The sequence below is a fragment of the Meriones unguiculatus genome, chromosome 18 (genome assembly GCF_030254825.1).
Source record: "Meriones unguiculatus strain TT.TT164.6M chromosome 18, Bangor_MerUng_6.1, whole genome shotgun sequence".
Lineage (NCBI taxonomy): Eukaryota > Metazoa > Chordata > Mammalia > Rodentia > Muridae > Meriones > Meriones unguiculatus.
This window is the reverse complement of record NC_083365.1, coordinates 36,556,299-36,580,897: the sequence shown is the minus strand read 5'-3', so window position 1 is coordinate 36,580,897 and position 24,599 is coordinate 36,556,299. Positions and strand designations below refer to the sequence as shown.

Below are 24,599 nucleotides of genomic sequence, written 5' to 3'. Positions count from 1 at the left end.
TTTAGAAACTTTAACATAGTCTTTATTTTTTCATCTAAAAAAAGGGCTTTTTGAAAATTTCAGAAGCTATCCACGTAATCACATTGGTCATATCACTCACTTAAAACTTCTAATCATTAATTTTCTTACAGATAATTTTCTGTTTCTTTTATACTGTTGTGTGATTTTGTCCAGAACAGTTAAGTTATTGGTTTGTGATAAGGTAGAATTCCTTTTTGTGTGTGTGTGTGAAGCAAAATGAAACAGATCAAACTTAGTTGATAGATAAACTAGGTATTGCAGTTCTGTTTGCTGCCTCCACTGTTGTGGCAATCATGAAGAATTCTGATATTATCTATGGGCAAATTCATGACCTCTGCTGTTTGTCTGAGTAAATGTCAGACTCTCCAGGAGACTGTGATGTTAAGCAGACTCCCCTGCACTGGGAAGGGAGGGGTGAGGAGAACACAGCATGGTATTTATGACTGCAGGAACTATAAGCTGTAATTTCATGAGATCAAAGCATGCGCTGTTTATCTGTTACACTAACGGCTTTGAATAAAATGGTTAGAAAACAGACAATGTACTAAAAGTTCAGGATATTTTAAAGCTTATAAAGGCTGTAAAATTAAAGCCTAGCTTTTCAGTGGAAAATTATTTCCCGGAGGTCTTTGATTTCAGTTTATTATGCTCTTAAGATTAATTAATATATACAAGAAAGAGAAGACATGAAATAATTAGTTTTCACTTTATCAGCCAACTATTAGTTTTCTATGCCCACTTTTCTTCTATCACAGTTATTTTTATGAGAATTGATACATTTGAAGTTATTTCTTAAAAGGCAGCTAATTCCAGAAGCTTCACATTTCATACTATTGTTACCTATAGGAAAAGGACTGATGAGATGGTGTGACAGGTAACAGCACGTACCCACAAGTTTGAGGACCTGAGTTTAATTACTGGGACCCACATGGTGGAAGGGAAGAACTGACTCCCATGAGTTGCCTTCTCATCCCCACATGGGTACTGTGGTTCATGTATCCACCTCCCCCCACAATAGATACATAGACACAATTTAACAAAGAAAAAACAGAAAAGACTAGATATTCGTTACATCTTGTTGCCATAAAAAAGATTAAAAAAAAAAAAAAACCTTTAGAGTACCAGTTCTCATTTATTCAGAGTTATAAGTTATCTAAGTGGCATTATGCTTAGCTGTGCACCTTCGCTTAACAGGTCAGTGAAGCTTTGGAATGAACCTTGAACACATCATTAATATAAAACAAGTGATTTAATAACTTAATTTCTAATTTGTTTAATCTAATGCACTTAATTCAATTATATCTTGGTGTAAGAAAAGCTAGTATTAAAAAAACTAAAATTTCAAAAACTATTTTTAGTTTTTCCTTGAAAGTTATCTTTGCATAAAAAAGCCAATTGAAACTGCTCCCCACCCCTAGACAGTGTTTCTCTGTGTAGACTTGGCTGTCCTAGAACTTGGGTTGTAGACCAGATCTGCCTGCCTCTGCCTCCTGTGTGCTGGGATTAAAGGTGTGTGCCACCAAGTCTGGCTTGAAACTGTTTCTATAAAGGCTATTAATTATATAAGAAAAGATATACATTATATTTAAGCCAGTTTCATTGGTGTCTTTAAAAAGTAGCATCAGTTGGGGCTGGAGAGATGGCTGTGGTTATGAGTGCTTGCTTGTTGGAACTTCCAGAGGACCCAGGTTTGATTCCTAGCACCTTTGTTGGATGTCTGATGACTACCTATTGTTCAGGCTCCAGGGTACCCAGTGCCCTAGACCCATGAGCATCCACACTCCCATACATAAACTCATAATTAAAAACAGAAGAATACTTGTACTTCAATCAGCTGAATATAAGAGATACTATTAGATTAAAGAATGCATAATATGAATATCAGTCAAGCAGTCTGGAAATCTGACTTGAGGTTAAAACTTTAGGATCCTTTAGCAGATATTTTGCCTTTGCATTAAGCTTATACATCTTAAGACCTTACATTATTGAAGCTAAATTTATCTTTCTGAAACTTTCCATAGTCATTTAAATGACACCCTATTTTTCATATTTACCAATGCTGGAAATGGTAAAAACAATAAATTGTTCAGCATGTTCAATTAAAAGTCAGCCCATGGCAGACTAGAATAATGATTTATTCTTTATATTGTTTGCTGATCAGCATATACTTGAATCTGGACTTAAAATGCAGAATTATTCTATTTTAAACTTATAGTGTGAGGATTCTTGGTTATAACAGTCAGGATTATTTTTCAATTACAAAATTTAGTGTTCTTTTAAAGTTAACACAAGGCTGATAACGCACATCCGCTAAGCTTTGTTTTTACAGTTTGCTAATAAAACTTCACTGGCCTGCTCATACTTAACACCAGGAAGTCTCTGTGACATGGATCTGAAGTGCTGTGTTGTTCCATGACTGGAGGAAAGCCAGCTGATTTTATTCGTAAGCTTTCAGCACTGTCCTCATGTCTACAACTTTCTGAACAGTCTTGCAAATTGACTGTAAACATTTATACCATGAGCAGTAATCTGTTTGGCTGACTTCTCTGAGTGTCAGCAAATGTTTTTATTGCCATTTACTTTATGTTGAATAAATTAAACTTGACCAAATTTAATATAAACAAAGGCAAGTCGTGTCTTCTTCACATTCTTCATTCTTTACTAAGTATATTCATTACACCTTTTAGTTTTTCTTAAGTTTCTGAAGATATTCAGGTGTGATAAAGTATAAGCTGTGAAACAAAGTACCGTCCCTCAAGGAGAACATAGAGCAGTGGTTCTACACGTCTGCTACCATGCTTAGCTCAGAGGACCGTTTTCTGTCAGTAAAACTATTACATGTTCGTATCTCATGCCTCTACTCCTTTCATTCCAAACTGTTTACTTCCCATTTCTCATCTGTTCTTTTTCTAGTAGACCACCATTTCTTCTTTTCTTCAAAATAAGCCTTTCTATTAAAGTCACCTTAAAGTGACCTGTTATTTGGTGTATACTGATGTTGTTTTCTCTCCCCATCTTGTTCTCTTTATAGTATAATAACATATGCTATTCCCGTTTTCATATCTGTAATAAATATAAAATAATGAAATACATAAACAGTCACCTCAGAAAATTTAACATGCCATATAACTGCATGGAAGCATTGCAATTTACAAATGAAATTATGTTTAAAATCAGGTTAAATTAGTTTTGTTGGGCTCAGGTTTTTTGCACCATAACTGCAGGTGGGTTATTCATCTGTGTAGGCCTACACAACGGCTAAGCAGCCTCATTTGTTTCTAAATGTATTTCCCCAGTCTGAAATTGCATCAGACTCATCAGTTGTTTGACCTTCCTTCATGCTTTCTACAGTGGATAACTCTGCAAATTATCTTGTGCTGATCATTTCTAAATCTCAGAAAAACCACAGGATCATCTAATCTGCTGGTTTTCATCCTTTCTTTTTTTCTTTTCTTTTTTTTTTTTTAAGCTATGAGCCATACCTGTTTGCTTTACTTTTTTATCAGGAGCTCAGCAAAGCACTGCTGAGGCTTATCAGAGCACAATTGGAAAGCTGTTAATTGGATCTAACAACTCTTTGTGGGGAAAGGACTGGAACCTAGAAGAGAGGTAGATTATTCCGTGTAAAACAATTTGCCAAAAATATGCTCCACTTGCCCTCACTTCATTATGCATGTTTGTAATGTTCTGAGCAAACCATAATCTTTACAAGGTTACCAAACTCTGGTCATGGATTTGGCGATGCCATTGCACTGCACGTGAACAGTCTAAATCAGTCACTATCACTCATTCTTCATTCTACTGTGATGTTCAACCATGAGCATGTGGTCCAGTTTTGGCAAGCAAGAGGCAGCTGGAGGAAACTTTATTAAAGAGCACCAAGAGCGAGGTGTCACGGTGCTTGCCTGCAATCCCAGCACTTGGGAGGCCGGAAGATTGTGAGTTTAAAGTGAGTCTGTGCAATATAGTGAGACTGACTTAAGAAACAACAAACTTGGAGCTGGAGAGATGGCTCAGTGGATAAGAGCACTGGCTGCTCTTCCAGAGGTCCTGAGTTCAATTCCCAGCAACCACATGGTGGCTCACAATCATCTATAATGGGATCTGGTGCTCTCTTGTGCCATACAGGCATATATTCAGATAGAGTGCTCATATGTATAAATAAATAAATCTTAAAAAAAAAAAAGAAACTACAAACTTCATATCCCTGGTTGTGATAGTCGTTATATAATATTGAAATTGGCCTTTTGTTGCAAGTCCAAAGAAGAATAATTCCACAGATGGACATGACTAGTTAGTTATTGGTGATGTATAGTAAGTGCCTAAGTCAGTGAATAGTAAAACCTGCTTTCCTTTGTGCTCCCCTTTATGTGATAGAGGGTGTCTTTATTATTTGGTGGCTTAAGATGTGAACTATAAACATGAAGGAAATAACAGGGGAGTATGGAAAGGACATTCAGTCAATTCTGTGACACCAGTGCAAAAGTGGCCTACTTAAAGGGCTTTTCAAACTCTTAAAGAGATTACTCTGGCTCACTGATGACTCCTTCACCCATTCCTTCAGAACTTTCCCCTATGGTGCCTGGCTTTCTTCTTTTCAGAGTTTTTCTTTCAGTGAATTTGTATTCCTAATTTAGTGACAACTCCATGAGATAATTTCATGCATCTGCTCCAGCTTCTTCACGTTTCCCCTAAGCTCAAGCTTTCAATACTTTGCCTCCATCCCCTCTCTTTCCTTTCTGTCCCCCTTCCTTTCTATATCTCCTTCCCTTCTTCTCCCAGCTCCCTCAGGATTTTGTTTTATTTCCCAGGCTAGCTTTGAATCTCCAGGCTCAAGCTGTTTTCTTACCTTAGCCTCCCAAGGAGCTGAACTACCACACCTCTTCTTCTGCTATTTATTTTAGATTGCTTAGAAGTTCTCTCTTTGTGATTCATTGTAACATCTAAGCTAACTGGTCACATACTGGAGTTTGCACTGTCCCTATTTTCCATACCCGAAACAGAGAAACAAACAAAAAATTAAAATTCTGAAAACTGCCTATCCTGTGAATTATCACTGGATCACCTAAAACACCATTCTGGGACTTTATCATGCCTTATCTTTTATAATTTGAAATAAATGTGAAAGGAACATCTTCTAGAAGACTTAACAGCTTAAGAATCAGGATTGGTGATTTCTGCTTTGGGCTTTAAGTGTCTGTCTCTGAACATTTTCTTTCCCTTCTCTTACATAGTGGAAACATAACATCATGGTTTTTAACAGTGAAGAAACTTCCCATTTCATTTCCATTTAAAATCTTCTTTCTCATTTCATGAAACCCCTTGTCATTTCTTCTAGCTTTATGTAATTACCCTGGAGTCATCTTTAAACGATAGGTGTTTCCTTTATTCTTTCTTCAGCCTACTGCATCTTCCTTCAGAATATCTCATATTTTATATTGTCTGTTTGTTTTAAATATATATGAGAGCACTGGGAGCAAGGATATAGGCACAGCTTCACTTCTTGCCTGTAGTGTTCTGTGAAGTTTCCTTAATCTTTTAGGGAACTCAATTCAGGTAAAACCAGACAGACCCTTGGATTCAACACATAAAAGAATTTCAGTATGAGTCAGTATGAAGCAGAGTTGGAGTTTATTTCAAACAGGAAGAAATTGACCCAGGAAAAGAAGAAAGCTCACAGTTTGTTCAAAACTGTTTTTAAACATATCTCTAGAAAGAGACACCCAGGAAAAGAATATGATATGTCCAAGTGTGAGTATGGGCTTCTCAATTCAGTGTCTTAGCATTAGCCATATATATAATTTTGGTGGCTCTCAAGTTATATCTTGAAAGGTTGCTTATATAGCTTATGTTTCTTTTTTGATAAATAAGATTATAGGACAGCGCCAGGGGTGACTTGGATGGATTATATCTGATAAAGAAAAATTGGGAGCTCTTAAGGTTGCCCAAAAGCTTAGGACATGTCTTTTATAGTAATTGAGGTTTCTGTTGAGATCCCTGGAAGACTATAGGCTCATAGCTGGGAAAGGAGAAAAGCTGTAAGCAAACATTGTTAATCACGTTGAAATTCCTGATTTCAGCTGACAAGAGGCTTCAGTCAGAATCCGGGATGAAGGACTTCTTTCTGTTCCCATAGTCCTGTAACTTTGTACATTCTGATCTGTCTCATACTCATCATCTCACGCTGGGGGTAATGTATACTAACCAGCTAGCCAGTGTTCTTTTCTCTAGAGTTCCTCCCCTCTTTTAAACAGACTAATTTATTAAGCTACAAGCTTAAGATAGCAGCTGTTGGAACTTGACTAAGTGCTAGTAAGTGCTTGGTAGATGCAGAAAGAATGTTCAACTTTGCCTACCAAATCCAATCTCAAGCTGTGAAACCACTTTCTTCCCACCCCCCTCTGCCTATCTATATGGTCAACATTATTTTCTAGTTTTCTTTGCTTCTTGATTTTGCTTGTCTGTTCCTCTCCTATCCTTGAAATGTCCTTTAAAATTTTTACTTGTATTAAATGGAGTTGGAGCAAGAAACAGATGACACATTGGAGTTGGTAATGGAAGAGTTTAAGGGGGAGGATGTTTACATAATTGTTGACAAAGTTAAGGGAATGTGGGATGGTAAAGTATCCTCCAGATAAAAGTAGAAGGAAAACAACAACTACAGTCACATCTAAAGTGACAGGGAGTAGGATGTTGGGACTTGGAAAACTGTAGCTTCAGTGCAGAAAGCTGAGCTGTGAGTTCCTGAAGATGTAGGGCCATTACTAGATTGTGTTCTCTAGGGAGCCAACTACTATACAGGTATCTCCCACAGATCTAACCCCACTGGGATCCAAATAACAGAGAATTTCCTGTTGTCACAGTGATCAATGGTACAGGGCAGAGAGCAGTGTAGAAAGAGCATGGTGGGTAAGAATGGTCAAATGAACAATATGTATCCATTTCTCACATTTCCCTAATTCAAGTCTTGCTTCTGTCTTTCAAATTTTTATTTTCTATTTAATTTAATTTTATTTTAAGTGTACAAGTGTTTTGCCTGCAGGTTCATGTACATGCCTAGTGTCTGAAGAGGTCAGAAGAAGCTGTTAGATCCCCTGGAACTGGAGTCATAAGGGTGCTGGGAATTGAACCTGGGTCCTCTGCATGAGCAACTTCACAACTGCATAGCTCTTCACAATTGAGCTATCTCTCCAGCTCTGTTTCTTTACTTTAATACAAGTGGAGAGTTCTCATTTTGCCAGACAGTAATTTGCCTACCTGCTTTTCTGGGAAAGCCCTTACTGCTTCATCTACATGATTAATTTAACAGTCTTATTGCAGTGTGCATACCCAAAAGTGGTGTATGAACTAAGACTAATTCCCCTGGATTTTGAAGTGGATTTAGACAGAACTATATGAAACTGTGACGTGTAGAACTGAGGCATCCAGTTTTGGTGGAATCCCCGTTTTCTGCTGCATCTATTTGAGCCTCCAAGATACCATACCACATTGTGGGTCTTCCTCCTCCCTCAGGTGGCTCTATTTTCCAACATTTGTTATTGGCCTCTTATCACATCTATGAAATGTTTAGGTTCCTTATGACACAATTATTTGTCAGCTTCTGTCGTTCAAAAACTTCTTTCCATAAAGGAAAGGACCTTGATGGATCAGGAAAATGATGTTGAGTATCCACTATGGGATCCTTTCCACCAGGTGCTCAACCCATAGGTTAGAAGTGTTGCTCTGCAGTGTCCTGCCATTAGATGTACAGTCACACTGCTCTGGATGCTGAGAATAAGTGATGGTTGAGGGCTTAGCCCTAAGTAGGACATTTATACCATCTCCTTTCAGGCTAAGGAAACATTGTGGTTGAGGCAGTGTAAGAGCTGGAAGATCAGAGAGAAGAGTTGCAAAATACGATCTTTTGGGGAGGACATAGCCACTGCAATCATGATCTTATCAGACGTAGTTGCCTGTACTGGGCCTGTGAAAGACTGAGCCTGTTGTCTTCAGTATTGGATCAGGAAGGGACTTGTGTGATCATCCCCATCCTTTCTAAGTATTAGCTGCTGGTGGCATCTGGGAAAAAGGCAGTCATTATCTTCATCGGGGTACCTACAAGTGAGCCCACTAGGCTCTATTGCATAGTTCAAAGCCCATGAACACAGAAACTGACAAGTTCAAGTCATTGTGTCAAAGACGAGGTAGAGAGACATGAGTGGGAAGGAGAAGGAAGTTCGTGGGTTGAGAGGGAGACGTAACAATGTATTCTATATAAAGTAGGAAATTGGTAAAGAACTTTAATAAAAGTATATATATATATACATATATATATTCTGTTGTTAAATAAATTATAATTTTAAAGATTTAGAAACTCATGAAAATGCCTTGCTTTGATGAAATATATATACTGAATTTTCTTTTTGTTTCTTATGTTAAGGAACTAAAAAAAGCAGCATCAGAGTTGATTAAGTCCAAGGTCATATGTCAGCATAAGATGGAAGAAGAAAGTATAGATTTGATAATTAAAGAACAAAAATGTAAAGAGCTTCAAGAAAGACTCAACATGGTATTTAATTAAATTTACTCAAGTTTATAAAATTAAAACCTTACCAAAAATAGGAGAACTTCAGGATTATTGCACAAATATTTCTTGTTTGTAAAGTTAATAGACATAGTAAAAACATACGAATCTTTTTTAACTTACTGGATTTCTTGTCATTAGCAAAAACCTAGAACAACATTTAGCCATAACAATTTTACTCCCACTCAAATGTAGCTTCAGATAACTTTATGACACAGTGGTGTCTCTGAGTTGCTTTGAAGATGAGAAGTTTTTTCGTGTTAAACGTGTGTGTATGTATGTGTGTTGTATGTGCATTTGTGTGTGTGTGCTCACATGCATGTTCACACATCTATAGCCTCCACTGGGCTTTTTAAATCACTGGAGCCAGTGTCTCAACACGAATGTGGCTACTGAATTGAATACAGAATTTACTGAATTTTGCATTATAACTTTAACATTCTTCAACTTTGAAGGAATTGGAATTAAATAGGAAAATTAATGAAGAGATTACCCGTATTCAAGAAGAAAAACAGGTAAGCAATAATCACATATTTTGGAAGTCAGTTAATATTTTAAAAAACAGTAGCAAGGTGGGGAGTAGACATGGAATGATATTTGCCTAGGTGTGGAGTAGGCATTCAGCTAACATATTGAGTGAATATGTTTTTGTACTTCTAACCTGTTGAATGTACACTTCCATTTTTGTTATTAAAAAGATTTTCTTCCTTTCTCCCTTCCTTCCTTCCTTCCTTCCTTCCTTCCTTCCTTCCTTCCTTCCTTCCTTCCTTTCTTTCCTTTCTTTCCTTTCTTTCTTTGTGTTTGTGAGACAGGGTTTCACTATGTAGCTCAGGTTGTCTTGGAACTGTCTATGTAGATCATTCTTGACCTTGAACTCATAGAAGCCCATCTTCTTCTGCCTCCTGGGTTTAAAAGTGAATGCCTTTACATTTATGTGTGTGTGTGTGTGTGTGTGTGTGTGTGTGTCTTATATGTGCATTTGTGTGTATGTGCTCACATGCATGCTCACACATCTCTATATTCAGAGCCCAGAACTCTTTAGTCCCTCAGAGCTGGAGTCAGAAATGCTTGCAGGATGCCTGGCTTGTTGGGTAGATGCTGGAGTCCAAGTCTGATCCCCATGATTGTACAGCAAGCACTCTTAATTGCTGGGCCATTTTTTCATACCCATTTGTTTGAGTTAGGGTCTCACTTTGTAGCACAGGAGATAGCTTGGAGCTGACTATGTAGTCCATGCTGGCCTTAATTGGCAATCCTTTTGTCTCAGCCTCCCAAGTACTGAGATTATAGGCACCAGGCATATATTTCCTAGCTAAATTTCCATTTTTTAAGAAGTAGTTTTATTATTTGTTAAACCAGTGGTGATTTAACAGATAATTACTGAAAATGTATATATGCCATGTGTGATTTTAGAACAATTTCTTCTCTATTTTTATATTTAAAGAATAGTTTGGGAAAACTACAGTTATTTTTAAATTGTTCTTAGATTTATCTTACGTATTTGAATGTTTTATCTGCATGTATGTATGTGCACCATGTTTGTGGCTGGTGTCCATGGAGGCCAGAAGAGGGCATTAGAGCTACCTAACTGGAGTTACAGTTGAGAGCTTTCATGTAGGTGCTGGGAGTCAAACCTGGGTCCTCTGTAAGAGCAATACATGCTCTAAACTGCTGAGCTTTCCCTCCAGCCCCTCTTCTTCTGCTTTACCTGTTCTTTTGCTTGCTTTACTTTCATTTGATTGGTGGCATCCTAGTCTACAGAGTCATTTTATAATATTATAAGTCATGTAACTATTTTACTAGAGATATATTCCTCACCTGTGGGTGAGCAAGGCATCAACTTTATTTCAGTTTTGAATTCTTTACCTTGTTTAGTAATGTCTTAGAATAAGACATCAGCCTATTCCAAAACTTATAAGTTAAGGGACTTCTAGAAATAATACTTACTAGAAATTTATGTAACAGTATAGAAATGCTGTTAGTTTAATACATAGTATCAAAAGTAAGATATAATGATAGTATCTTAAAAACTAGAAATATATTTAAAGAATTGACAGAAACATGATATATTTTTATGTTTTTGAAGGATATCATCGTTTCTTTTCAACATATGCAACAATTACTTCAGCAACAAACTCAAGCCAATACTGAAATCAATGCAGAATTGAAGGTTCTAAGAGAAAATAATCAGGTTATGTGGCTGGTCTTTGCTATGTTGTGGGTTCTCTCTTTCTCGTCCTTTACCCGCTCTGTCCCACCCCCAGCTTCACCCCATCGCTAGATAGGAGAAAAAGGATAGAGGGGGTGGAGATAGAGATCTTTGAGTCTAATTTCTTTCCTCTTGTTTCTTCTTTGAGCACAAGTAGTAAGAAACTGCAGCCGACTCCCCTAAATGACCAACAACCACCCATCCACCTATCAGTGGCCTTAGCATTTATACACCCTCTGAAGAGTTTCCAGAATTCCAAGATTCACACAATATCAGAAACTATCTGCAGCTGACAAAACCATGCCTCTGCTAGAACATGAGGCAAATCCTAGTCAGCTTCTGATATCATTACACCGAGGATTGAAAACAAAAGCATATTCTTATAATAGGTCTGTGTTCTTAAAGAAGCCAAAAATTCTAAAAGTCTCACTACAAGATTATACATTTAAGTATATTCTATCTAATATCCTTCTCCTGTTTAGTTGCATTTACGTATCTTGTTCTATCATTTAATTTTAAAAGATGCTAGATTCCTTTGTCAGTTTTCAGCATCACTGTGTGAAGTAATGAATGTTTTTGCAACATTTAAGTTAAAAACTAGTTAAATGTTAAATTTTATCAAGTAGCTGACTTTTTTGAGACAGGGTCTCTTTAATGTAGTCCTGGCTTTCTTGGAACTCAGCATACAGATCAGGTTGGCCTCAGAGTCACAGAGATCCACATGCCTATGTCTTTAGTGCTAGGATGAAAGGTGTGTACCACCATGCCCAACTAGTACATGATTTCACTTTGAAGTGACATAAGTGGAAATTTTGTTTTAAAATTGTGGCCAAGGCCAAAACTGAAGATTATAAGGAAAATTAGTCAATCATATTTTAAAAGAACCAGTTCTCAGAATTTGGAGGCCTGTCATCATAGGGATATGATCAAACTACTGGTGCTAGCACAGTCATTCCAACATCTTCACAGTAGGTAAAAATGATTGCAAAGGAAAGGCATATGGTTACTAGTATTTTGGACTTCACACTTCAAAAGGAGAGACTTTTCTTTTGCCCTCCTAGTGAGGGAAGATCTTAAATGAGGTGTCTATAAGAAAAATCCATTGTGAGACAAGAGGAGGCTGCTACCTTCTTGGCTGATGCTCAAGATGCTATAGATAATGGGAAGTTCCTCTGGTGTTGCAAGTAGAGTGAAGTGAAGTAAGTTCATGTGGAAATTTACCAAGAGTAAGAGTGATGCCCTGGTCTGTTCTAGAAACTTAAGACTTTCAAAGCTTTGGGAGTAATCTGTGTCTGCAAAGCTTGACATGTAGCCTGGGAAAAGTGAACAACAAGAGAACCTTGGTGGTTCTGAATTCTATGTGAAGGAACATGGGATGAGTGGAGGGGCAGAAACATTCCAGGGTTTAACTATGCCAAGTATGGGATGGCCATTCCATCACTCTCACAAGGAGCTGGGGGATGTTCAGATGTGGTGGCCAATACAACCTACTTATGTCCTTTTGAAGGGACTCTCTTAGTAGCAAAGGAAACAGCAAATTGGAACATTTCCCATGACAGCTATAGCCATCTCCCATGTAGGGACAGTCATCATAGAGATTCAGGGCTGACTTCATGAGTGAACAATTAGAGTAGTTTCATAGGGACTCACACTTAGAAATAAGTATAGTTCTTCTCTTTAATTCTGTACTCAGTGCCTTGAAGTTTTTCATGAATTTTTATCTTTTGAAGATTTATGTTTTGTAAGGTAAGTCTGATAGTGCATGAAAGCACGTGGTGGAGTCTTAGAGCCTCAACAGGCATTTTCTTGTTTCTGCTGCCTCCCAGTCTTGGTTCTTTATCCAAAAATTCTATTTATTTATTTATTTATTTATTATTACAATTTATTCACTTTGTGTCCTGGCTATAGCCCCTTCCCTTGTTTCTTCCCAGTCCCACCCTCCTTACCTCTTCTCTCCCTATGCCTCTCTGCTAGTCCACTGATAAGGGAGGTCCTCTTCCCCTTCTATCTGACCTTAGTCTATCAGGTCTTATCAGGACTGTCTGCATTGTCTTCCTTTGTGGCCTGGCAGGGTTGCACCCCCCAGGGGAGGTGATCAAAGAACTGGCCACTGAGTTCATACCAGAGACAGCTCCTTCTCCCCTTACTAGGGAACCTACCTGGACACTGAGCTGCCTATGGGCTACATCTGAGCAGGGGTCTATTTCATGCATGGTCCTTGGTTGGAGTATTGGTCTCTGTGGGGCCCCTCAGCTCAGGGTTTTTTTTTTTTTTTTTTACTCTGTTGATCTCATAGGGGAATATTGAATGGCAGAGAAACACTTAAAGAAATGCTCAATGTCCTTAGTCATCAGGGAAATGCAAATCAAAAAGACCCTGAGATTTCACCTTACACTCATCAGAATGGCTAAGATCAAACACTCAAGTGACAACACATGCTGGAGAGGATGTGGAGAAAAGGGAACCCTCCTCCATTGCTAGTAGGAGTGCAAACTTGTACAACCACTTTGGAAATCAATCTGGCGCTTTCTCAGAAAATTGAAAATAGTACTACCTCAAGATCCAGCTATGCAGCTCCTGGCATATACCCAAAGGATGCCCCACCATTCAGTAAAGACATTTGCTCAACTATGTTCATAGCAGCTTTATTCGTAATAGCCAGAATCTTGAAACAACCTAGATGTCTCTCAGCTGAGGAATGGATACAGAAATTATGGCACATTTACATAATGGAACATTACTCAGCTATTGAAAACAAGGAAATCATGAAATTTTCAGGAAATGGATGGAACTAGAAAAGATCATCCCGAGTGAGGTAACCCAGAAGCAGAAAGACATGCATGGTATACACTAACTTATAAATGGATATTAGCCATATAGTATAGGATAAACATATTAAAATCTATTGTCCTAAAGAAGCTAAACAACAAGGAAGTTCCTAGAGAAGATGCTTAATCTTCATTTAGAAGGGCAAACATGATAGACATTGGAAGTAGGAGAAGACAGGGACCAGCTCAGGAGCCTTCCACAGGGGGCCTGTGACAGAATCTACCCAGCAGGACATCAAAGCAGATGCTGAGACTCACAGCCAAAGTTTGGACAGAGTGAAAGGAGTCTAATGGAAAAAGTTGGGAATAAAAGGATCTGGAGGAGACATGGGCCCCCCAAGGAAACCAACAAAAAGCTAAAAATCCTGAACCCAGGCGGTCCTGTAGAGACTGATGCACCAACCAAGGACCATGCATGGAGAGGCGCTAGACTCCTTGCTCAGATGTAGCCCACGGGCAGCTCAGTCTCCACAGCGGTTTCTGAGTAAGGGGAGCAGGGGCTGCCTCTGTCATGAACTCAGTTGCCTGCTATTTGATCACTTTCTGTTGGCAATGTGGCCTTCGCAGGCCACAGAGGAAAAGGATCCAGGCAGTCGTGATAAGAATTGATAACCTATGGGAAGATGGCAGAGGAGGAGACCTCCCCATTTCAGGGGACTAGAGGAAGGGAATAGGGGGAAGCGGGAGGCAGAGTGGGACTGGGAGCAGTTGAGGGAGGGAGTTTCAATCCGGATATATAATGAATAAATTGTAATATATATAATTTATTTGAGGACAAAAAAAAGTCATGTGATGACATTTGGCTATGGACTAGTGAGAAGTTTGTCGTGGATCAGTGTTTCACTGCTGACTGGTGTCTAAGAACTACTGATATATAGCACAACAAAACATTAATGCTGGGCTGTTGCTAAGGATTGCACTGCTTAGATACGGCAAATGTTTTTTTGAGGAGCATCTAATTCCACTGGTATTAAAAGGGATCATTGCTCTTGATAATGTCTGGCTGGTTTTCATTGCTCTGCAGTTACACTGTCATCTGTGTTAGGTTTTTAGAAGTAAATTTAGAAAGAAAATAGTGATCAAAGTTCTAGGTGTAAGTTTATGTTCCTATAGTCATAATATTAAAAGTAATTTTCATATTTTGCAGTTATTGTATTACTGTATTAACTAGGGCGATTTGTTATGTTTTATCATTTAGCAAATGATTTCAGTTTGACCTCTGATAATATCTGTTTCTTCACAATGTTTTTCATATTTGTTATTTCAGTTGGAAATAACAATATATTTCAAGTATGTTTATATTATGTACAAGTTTATATTTCTGATAGAGTATAAACTCCAAGAAGACTGCAGCGTTGTAGCCGATGGAGCATAAGCACATGAGAGGTGTCAAGAGTGCAGTAGGACCTTGTTAAGTGTTATTAAATAAATAAATGAAGTACCATGAATAAACTTGGGCTCTTCCCAAGTTAGAGACTACCTGTTTAGGGCTTGCAGCTAAAGATGATTAATTGAACCTACATTTACTTCTGTCGCCTTTTGAAACTGCTATAAAATGGCAATAAATCCACAAGGACGTGGAAATGACAGAAGAGACATAAAACGCTATGCTTTAAAAGTGAACAAGATAGACAGCAGAAACAGGAAATAGAAACCTAATTCAAAGTTGTAGTAATGAGGCCTGGAATGTAAGTTGAGTATGGAATGTAGCTAGGGTCCTAGCCTACCATCAGATAGATATAAGCTAGAGTTATTTTAGACAAGGGAACCTCAGCTGAGAAAATGCCTCTCCTAGACTATACTGTGGGCAAGCCTGGGGTGCATTTTAATTGATTGAGATGGGAGGGACCAGCTCATTGTGGCAGTGCCACCCCCTGAACTGATGGTCCTGGGTGCCATAAGAAAGGAGGCTGAGCAAGCCATGGGGAGCAAGCAGGTAAGCAGTGCTCCATCATTGCCTCAGCCTCAGTTCCTACCTCCAGGCTCCTGCCCGGTTTGTGCTCCTACCCTGACTTCCTGGATGATGGGTTGTGATATGGAACTTTAAGTTGAAATAAACATTTCCTCCCCAAGTTAGTTTTGGTCATGGCGCTTTCTGATAAGAATAGAAAGCCTAAAATGCTGAGACACTGGATTATATCTCTACACCACTACACAAACAAAACTAAACCCACAAATGGTCAGGAATTATAGTATCCTGGTCTTTTGAAGTGAGATAGGCAGTTGAAAGATCCAGATGAGAATATCTGTGTAAGAATCTATTGCAACCCAAGATTTCTCCTTTCACCCCACAGGAATTGGTTCTCTCCTTTGTAGATGTGTGGTGGGAATTTGAGAGAGAGCTGAGGTAGAAAGAGATCTAGTGGTATGCTGAGGTCCCCTTATTGTTAGGAAATTGGTTGTCAAAATAGTAGTGGACTGAAATTAACCATGCCACTAACAGAAATGGCAACATTACAAATTAATTTTTCTCTCTCCCCCTTCTCTCCCTTTCCCTCACCCTCCCACTTTCTGCCCACTCTCACCCCTTTTCTTCCTCTCCTCCCTTTTCTTCTCTCTATCTCTCCTCCCCTTTTTCCTTTCTTCTCTTCATTTTTTTCTTTAAAAAAAATCTTTACTAAGTTCATTTAGTTTTCATCCCAAAGGTGTCTTCTCCATCCTCTCCTTTCAGTCTTCCCTCCCTTTATTTCCCCTTCTCCTCTTTCTTCCCCCCACAGAAAAGGGGAGGCTCCTCCCCCCATATAAACCCTCCCCAGCATATCAAAGAGCATATCCTCTTCCACTGAGACCAGGCAAGGCAGCCCTGCTGGGGGGAAGTAATCCAAAAGCAGGCAATAGAGTCCATGTTAGAAACAGGCCCCCTTTACTTGCCAGGGGACCCATATGAAAACCAAGCTGTCCGTTGGCCACATATATGTAGGGGTCTTAGGTCAAGACCATTCATGTTCCTCAATTGATGCCTCAGTCTCTGTAAGCTCCTGTGGGTCTGGGTTAGTTGTCTCTGTTGGTCTTCTGTGAGGTTCCTGTCCCTTCCAGGTCCTTCTGTCTTTTCTCCAACACTTCCACAGGACCCCCAGAGCTCTGTCTGCCCCATGCTTGGCTGCAAGTGCCAGCATCTTTCTTGATCTGCTGCTGGGTGGAGCCTTTTATACAATAGTCATGTTAGGCTCCTGTCTGCAAGCATAGCAGAGCATCATTAATAATGCCAGGGGCTGGCTGTCTACTGTGGGGTGGGTCTCAGGTTGGGCCAATCATTGTTTGGCTATTCCCTCAATCTTTGTTCCCTCTTTATCCCCACACTTCTTGAAGGCAGGGTTATTTCTGAATCAAAGGTTTTGAGGGTGAGTTGTTGTTCCCCTTCCCCTAGGAGTCCTTCCTGGCTAGGAAGTGGTCACTTCGGTCTCCATGTCTAAAAAACATGTAAAACTAAGACTGCTTAAAGGAAATATTCTTACTAATCCACAGGACTAGAGTGAGAAATTCAGAAACACAGACTAGGAGAAACTCTGCTAAAAATGTAAATGCAATGGAAAGGCTGTGAGATACTTGTTCAGAAAGTGGAATCAATAGATAAATAATGGGTACAACTGGCAAGTAGCTCAGGAGGTGAGGTGCTTGTCACGCAAGCATGAGGACCTGGGTTCAATCCCCAGCAGCCACTGAAAAGCCAGCTATGGTGCTGTGTGCCTCCCAGTGCTGACAAGCAGGCACAGGCTGGTCCCTGAGGCTCAGAGGCTGGCCAGCCAGTTTACCTGGTTGGTGCTCCAGTTCAGTGAGAGATGCTGTTTCAAAAAAAGCTCCTGAGGAGTGAAACCTGAAGTTGACCTCTGGCCTCCCTGTGCATACACACATGCACACAAGGCAAATAGATGGAAACAAGAAAGAATTAAAGAAACAGTCAAAGGAATCTGTTATGTTTCAGAGAAGAGAGAACCAAGAAAATAGAAAGAGAAAGTGATCAAAGACACAATACAAAAAGTTTCACAGGCCTGAGGGATACGAGTTCATTTTGCCTGATAGCGGTGTATGTCATTATAAAATATACATAACACATAAAAAGATGATTCTAAAACTGCAGAAAAGTATGGGATGCAAAGAAATAGGAATGAGAATGGGCCTTAGCTTTCTCGTTGACAACACTGGAGGGTAGAAAAAAAATAGAATTGTGTCCGCAGAGGCTGGGAAGAAATGGCCAGAGTAGAGTTGCAGTGTACTCAGGTAATCTAATTTCTCAGTGGACGGGGGGGGGGGGTGTCCCAGAAATAGTTACCATGCATGCCTGCTTAATCATCACATAACAGTTTACTGTACCCAGAAAAGGAAGTGAAGCAAGAAAGAGGGAACCATGAGCTCTAGGAAGCAAGAGACTGCTGATAACCTGGCTTGGGCAGTCAGCTGAGGATATAAGTCAAGTTGTAATGAAGGATGGAAGGGCTCCAGAAAAATCTGTGGTCTTTTTTAGATAGGTATGAACCAGAAGGAATTGATAAAACACCCAATATACACTGTCTTAAGAACATGATGCTGTTGGTCATCTATTGTTAATAGAATAGAGACTGTGGTTTGTTCTCTCATCTCTTTCCTAAACACTGATCTATTTTCTAAAATAGAGTATGCTGTCCATATAAATAGATAATCGTAAAAACATTTGTTAGAATGTTAAAATACTATGTGTCTATTAATTATACACCACTGCAAATATTTAAAAACTACCCTGTTATTATATGTAACAATGGATTAAGGAGATGTGTATTACGTGAAAATGTTAGCTCCTAGTGAGACAGAGAACATTCTTGTCACAAGTTGCAAAGTGCTTTTTATTAGCTGTGTTGCCATAATATCATGATATAGTTACTCATTGATATTTTAGGTGTAATTGAGAACACCTTAAAAAGAATGGTCTTAAGACTTTTAAATGAGCTAGGCATGATGGCGCATGCCTGTGATCCCAACACTAAGGAGACAGAGGCAGGCAGATCTCTGTGAGTTTAAGGCCAGTCTGGTCTACAAATCAAGTCCAGGAGAGCCAAGGCTACACAGGGAGACCCTGTCTGGAAAAACAGACAAACAAACAAACAAACAAACAAAGGCTTTTAATTGAGATCAATTTATATTTTGTAGCATGGAAAATAAACAAGAGAGAGTTGCCTTTTCAAAAAGCAAATTAAAGAGCAGTTAAGTATGAGCTGTGTCTCAGCTGTATGTGACAGACATTTGTGTGCTTTTTCTGCTGGGAGTCACCTCTGATTGCAGAAACATGTGAAGTACTAATTTCGGGGAGGAGAACTCAGAAGTGTAACCACCTTTCCCTTTTACAGTGTTGGGTGTGGTTGGGAATTATACTGAGTGTACCTGGCTTTACAAGTGAATTAAATGACAGATAAGTGAATTAAATCAAAATTCTAGATGTATTAAATACAGATACTTTTTTTTCAGTTTGTTTGAACTAGAAGCAGATAGGAAAGAAACCTAATAATGTCAATGACAATGATCCATACTTCCAAAATCTTAGTCTCAGAAAATGTTTGGGAATATTTTTATTTTTAAAAAAATTATTTTGAGACAGTGGAGTAGTGATTCTATTACATTAACTTAATTAAGTAACTAAGTGATGTGTTAAATAAGTTAGGCTAAAAAGTATTAATTTGAAATTAGAATTGTTTTTTAAGGTTTTCTAGCCAGTTAACTTCTAAAATAAATAAAAACTCCTAATGGTAGTTAAAATCTTTAGTAGGCTAGGCTGGATTATGCTACAGTTCACGCTTTTCAACGCTGTACTTTATATTACTTTTTCAGCGCATTAAAACTTATGCAGTGAAACTGAATAATGGCAATGTTTTTATACCCTTTTATAGCCGTTTCTTCATCATAGCCTCCCCCTATTTCCTGTTAGCTAAACTCTAAGCACCTTTCTGTTAATTTATGAAAATTATTGTTGAGATAGCACATTATCACTGATCTGTATGGCACTTTCAGCATGTTCCACGTAAAGGTCTGAGCAACATAAAACACATCAAAATTCATTAATGTGGTATTGATTATTTTTTGGATAATTAATTTTATTGCAGACCCTTGAAAGAGATAATGAGCTGCAAAGGGAGAAGGTAAAAGAAAATGAAGAAAAGTTCCTTAATCTTCAGAATGAGCATGAGAGAGCGCTAGGAACTTGGAAGAGACATGTAGGTTTACTAAACTATAAAATATTAAAGTATTTTAAATATCTATAGACATTTAAAATAACTTTTGAATGCTAAGAAAATATTAAAACTTTATAAGTCAGACACATTTTCTTCTTACACTCATATTTCCCTCAAAATGAGTGTACTTTAAAAAACTGAATTTAATAAAATTCCTTCTGATGTTTTCGTGCATGGAAGACTGTATGTGCATGTGTTTTATATAAACATAAAGCATATGTGACTCTATGGAATAGCTGTTAATATGTGACAAAGAAAAATTAATTTGCACTTTAATAAAATGATTCATTGTGTCTTAGGAAATTAGAATTGTATGTAAGCCACTGGGAGGTGAGTTGCTGTTCTCATTGGTTTGGTTGAGATGTGTCAGGGCTGTGTTAGAACACGTGTGCAGTCATCGAGTTCTGCTGTACTAATATTACGAGATTGTATATTATAAACTGCTGCTTCCTTTAAGTCACAGTTGTTTCTTCTCCCCTAAGTGTTAGTTTTGATAAAAGGTGCAAAACAATCGTAGAATATGATGTAAATTCCAGTTGCAAAGCCAAATTTCAGCTCAAAGACTGATGGATGACAAAATTGATTTTTCTTGGCATCAATTTTCATTGCCTTTTTGGTTCCTTGAAGAGGAATTAAAACAATTGTCCCAAGCTATGACTTACGGAAAGCGTGGCCGTAATCACTCTTTAATAAAAGAATCACCACAATAGAAAGTCACTATGGGTTTCTGAAACTGCATTTTAGAAATACCTGATTCTACTTTAGACTACAAAATACCGTTTCCTTTATTATACTAATGTGTATCTGAATGCTTTATAACATTTCTGTAGGTGATTTTATTTGTCATGTAGAAAACTCTATTTGTAGCTCTTAAGTTCTTCTAATTCAGAGTTTCAAGAGATAAACTTGGTCATGGATGGTTTTGATATGCTTTATTCAAATCTACGAAACATATTTCACGGTTACACTGTGGTACCTAAAATTGGTTAATAATATTCACCAGGAGAATGTGCCATGAAGCAGCAAGTACAGTAACTGTGCTTACCCTGCTGGGCTGCCCGCTGCCTGCCTTCTCAGTCTGTAAGAGGCTGTGGAAATGGTGCTGGGAGGACTGGGCAAGCTGGAAACTGGAAAGGAGCTGAAGCTAAACATAACATGCCACAAAAACAGATCAGTTACACAAAACAACTAATGTTCATTTTCTCTCCTGAGACTACAACAGTGGCCAACTTCCAGGGGTTAAAAGGGAGGGGAAGAATAGAGAAAATGGGGCTGGAGAGATGGCACATCTGGTAAGAGGCCTCTTGCAGGGGATCAGGTGTAGTTCCCAGGACCTACAATGGAAGCTAAAACCACCCCTGACTCCAGCGTTTCTGATGCCCAGTTCTGGCCTCCATGTGTGCGCGCACACACACACACACACACACAGCTAAATCACACATTTTTTTCCTTAGAAGGAAAAAATGGTTTTTTTTTTGTTTTTTTTTTTTTTTTGTTTTTTTTTTATTGGAGAGGCTGTAATTTGTAAGCTTAAATAAAATGGTTTTATCATAGGATTTTTAGATTCTGCAATCATAAATCATCATAATTCTTTAGTTCTAAATAGAATATAGTTAAGTAAGAAAAAGCCACTTTGGTTTTGTAAGGATTTTCTTTTTAAAGATTTCTTTATTTATATATCTGGGTGTTTTGTCTGGCTGCACATCTCCACACCAGAAGAGTATTGAATCCCATGTGACTACGGTTACAGACGCTATGAACCACCATGTGGGTGCTGGGATTTGAACTCAGAACCTCAGGAAGAGCAGCCAGTGTTTCTAACTGCTGAGCTATCTCTCCAGCCCCTTGTAATGATTTCCTTAAATGGAGATCAGGTCTATATGGTCTGTGTCTATCTGTCACCACATGTGAGCTTTCTGTGGAAAGGCATCCCCCAAGAAAGTGCTGTGAGCTGCATAGGTGGGGAAACCCAGTTTGCAGAGTGTCAGGGGCCAGCAAGTGCTGTGTCCACACTGCCAGCCAGCTCCCCCACGTGCCGCCCTGCACACAGCACAGCTGTAGCTTGTAGAGGACTTTGTGACTAGAAGTAAAATCTTTACTTCTCTAAGGAGGTCTTTAGGGGCACGGGCCCTAGTTTGATTTTGTATTTCAATCCTGACTGCTGTTTCCTATATGAGCACTGGCTTGGGCAAGTTACGTGATCTTTCTGAGCCTCCCATTTTCAAAGAGTATGAATATACAATCATGTTTGTTAAACGCTTGTTACTATTTTACAGTGTTATTTTTTAATACATGTAGCTGATTTTGTTATTACCATTACTATTTCATAAAACAATGTTTTCAGGTAAAATTTATGCACTTGCTCATTTTGGCTTGATTTTATTCTAGGTTGAAGAACTTACTGGAGAAATGAATGAGATTAAAAATGAGTTGTCTTCACTTAAGGAAGTTCATGTTAAGTTGCAAGAACATTACAACAAATTATGTAATCAGAATAAAATTGGGGAGTGCAAGAAGTTTCAGGTAAAATTTAAATAGGTTTTAGGGTAAAACTGTTACATTAGGACCATTGCTGGTGATTTTTTTATTTCATTTTATTTTTTAATTTTTATTATTATTTTCTGAAAAAGAGTTCCACTGTGTTTCCATTGAGACTGTGTTAGTTTTTGCCAGTTTGACACAAAACTAGTGTCACCTGGGAACAGGAAACCTCAACTGAAGAACGACCTTAATTGAAACCTGTGGTCGTGTCTTGATTAATAACTGAGGAAGTGGACAGCCCCTGTGGACAGTGCCAACCGTGGGCACACAGTCCTTATGGAAGAGGGGGAGGAAGGATTGGAAGAGCCAGAAAGGTCAAGGACACCACAAGAAAACCTACACAATCACCTAACCTGGGTCCATTGGGGTTCACAGAGACTAAACCACCAACCAGAGAGCATCCATGGGACGGGGCTAGACTCCCCCTCCCCCAAACACACACAGCTTGTCCCTCTTACAGCAGGAGCAGGGGCTGCCTCTGACTCTACTGCCTGCCTTTGGACCCTTTTCTTTCCTCTAACTGAACGGCCTTGTCTAGCTTCAATAGAAAAAGATGGGTCCAGTCCAACTTGATATGCCAAGGTGGGTTGATACCCATGGGAAGTCTCCCCTTCTCTGAGAAGAAAGGGAGGGAACACAGAGGGAAGAGAGAGGAGGTGAGAGGGAGGGTCTGTGAAGGGAGAAGGGAAGGGACTTCCTGCCAGGATATAAAGTGAATAGATTAATTAATTAATGGGGGTTGGGGATAGAAGGCACCCGAGGAAGCAAGCCAGTAATCCTTCCTTAGGGCTCTCTACTGAGATGCCTGCCTCCAGGCTCCTTCTGCCTGACTTGTCTCAAGATGGACTGTGACCTGGGATTGGTGTGTGACATAAGCCTTTCCTCCCTAAGTTAGTTTTGGTCAGTGTTCTGTCACAGCCACAGAGATGCAAATGAGGACACTGAGTGTTTTTCCCAAGACGATTGTCATGAGATACGCACCTGAGTTGTTAGTGAGTTCATTAGTACATGGACAAGCTGATGACTTTTCTGTGTAGATTTTGCCCTATTTTGCTGGGTTTGCTTATCAGATCTGAGATTATTCAGGGAATATCTTTAGTTTTTCCTCAGTAGAGGATCGTGTCATCTACAAACATGGATAATTTAACTTCTTCCTTTTCCTATTTGTATACCTCCGTGTCTTGTAGGTTATTAGAGGACACGTTTCTGTTTCCCCTCTCGTTCAAGATCATGCCGGCTTTACAGCCTTTTTGTTATGTTCAGGTATAATCCTTTTGTACTTAGTTTCTTCAGGGCTTTTGTGAAGGATGTTGGATTAAAAGCCTTTCTCCATTTATTTAGCTGAGTATGATTTTCATCCTCGACCATGTTTGCTAGGCTGTTTATTGGCTGTGTATGTTGAAACACCCTTGTGTCTCCAGGATACATCTCAGTTGACTGCGGCGTACAGTCTCCTCAGTGTTCTCTGACGTTCCGGGCCTGTTGCGTCTGGCTGACGTCTTACTTACATGGCCTCTGCAGCATGTGTCTTCACTGCTCTTTACATCTTGACTGCATATTGGGATGCAGCATTACTTTGCCCTACTTCTGAACAACCAGTCTTCTTTGAGCGGCTAATAAAATTCACTAGTGTGTCTGTCCAGTCTTGGGCATTTTGTTGTTGTTGCTGGAGGGGCTTTTAAATTATTATTTAAATCTCACTGTGTGTTTAGATTTGCTTAGGTTTCCTTATATCTTCTTGGTTCAATTTTCGTAGGTCATATTTGTCTAGAAATGTTCATTTATTCTCTATTTTAAAAGTGTATTAGATTATAATTTTTCAACATAGCCCCTAATAATGATCTTGGCTTCATGGATTATCTGTTTTGATTATCCATTTTGATTCTTGATAGTGGGAATTCGAGTCTTTTATCTTAATTAGTTTGGTTAGAGGATTTTCCATTTTTCCTGCCTCTTCAGAAAACTAGTTTTCATTGGTTTTCCATGCATTTTTGTTTCCTTGCTATTTTGATGTTGTTTTCTTATTTTCTCCATACCAGTTACTTTGGATTTATTTCCCCTTTCTAGCTGCTGATTTTTGCAACTTACAGTATTAATTATTTGCTTATCTTATTTTCTGATTACAAGCATTTAAAGTTGTGAAGTTTCCTTCTGGTACTTTTATTCTATACTTTTTATTCTATATACTTTGATATAATTTTCACTCTCACTCAATGTTGTGGATTGAATCTAGGACTTCA

General features: G+C 38.7%; 1 protein-coding gene across 1 annotated transcript in view; it reads left to right on the top strand.

The window, feature by feature from the left end:
* Ccdc73 (coiled-coil domain containing 73) overlaps positions 1–24,599 on the top strand; it is a 76,977-nt gene that overhangs the window by 38,742 nt on the left and 13,636 nt on the right. Inside the window, exons 9-13 of the mRNA XM_021646363.2 lie at positions 8,441–8,569; positions 9,040–9,099; positions 10,671–10,775; positions 19,690–19,800; positions 22,207–22,341. Of these exons, the coding sequence (XP_021502038.1) occupies positions 8,441–8,569; positions 9,040–9,099; positions 10,671–10,775; positions 19,690–19,800; positions 22,207–22,341 (540 nt within the window). The remainder of the gene's footprint in view (positions 1–8,440; positions 8,570–9,039; positions 9,100–10,670; positions 10,776–19,689; positions 19,801–22,206; positions 22,342–24,599) is intronic.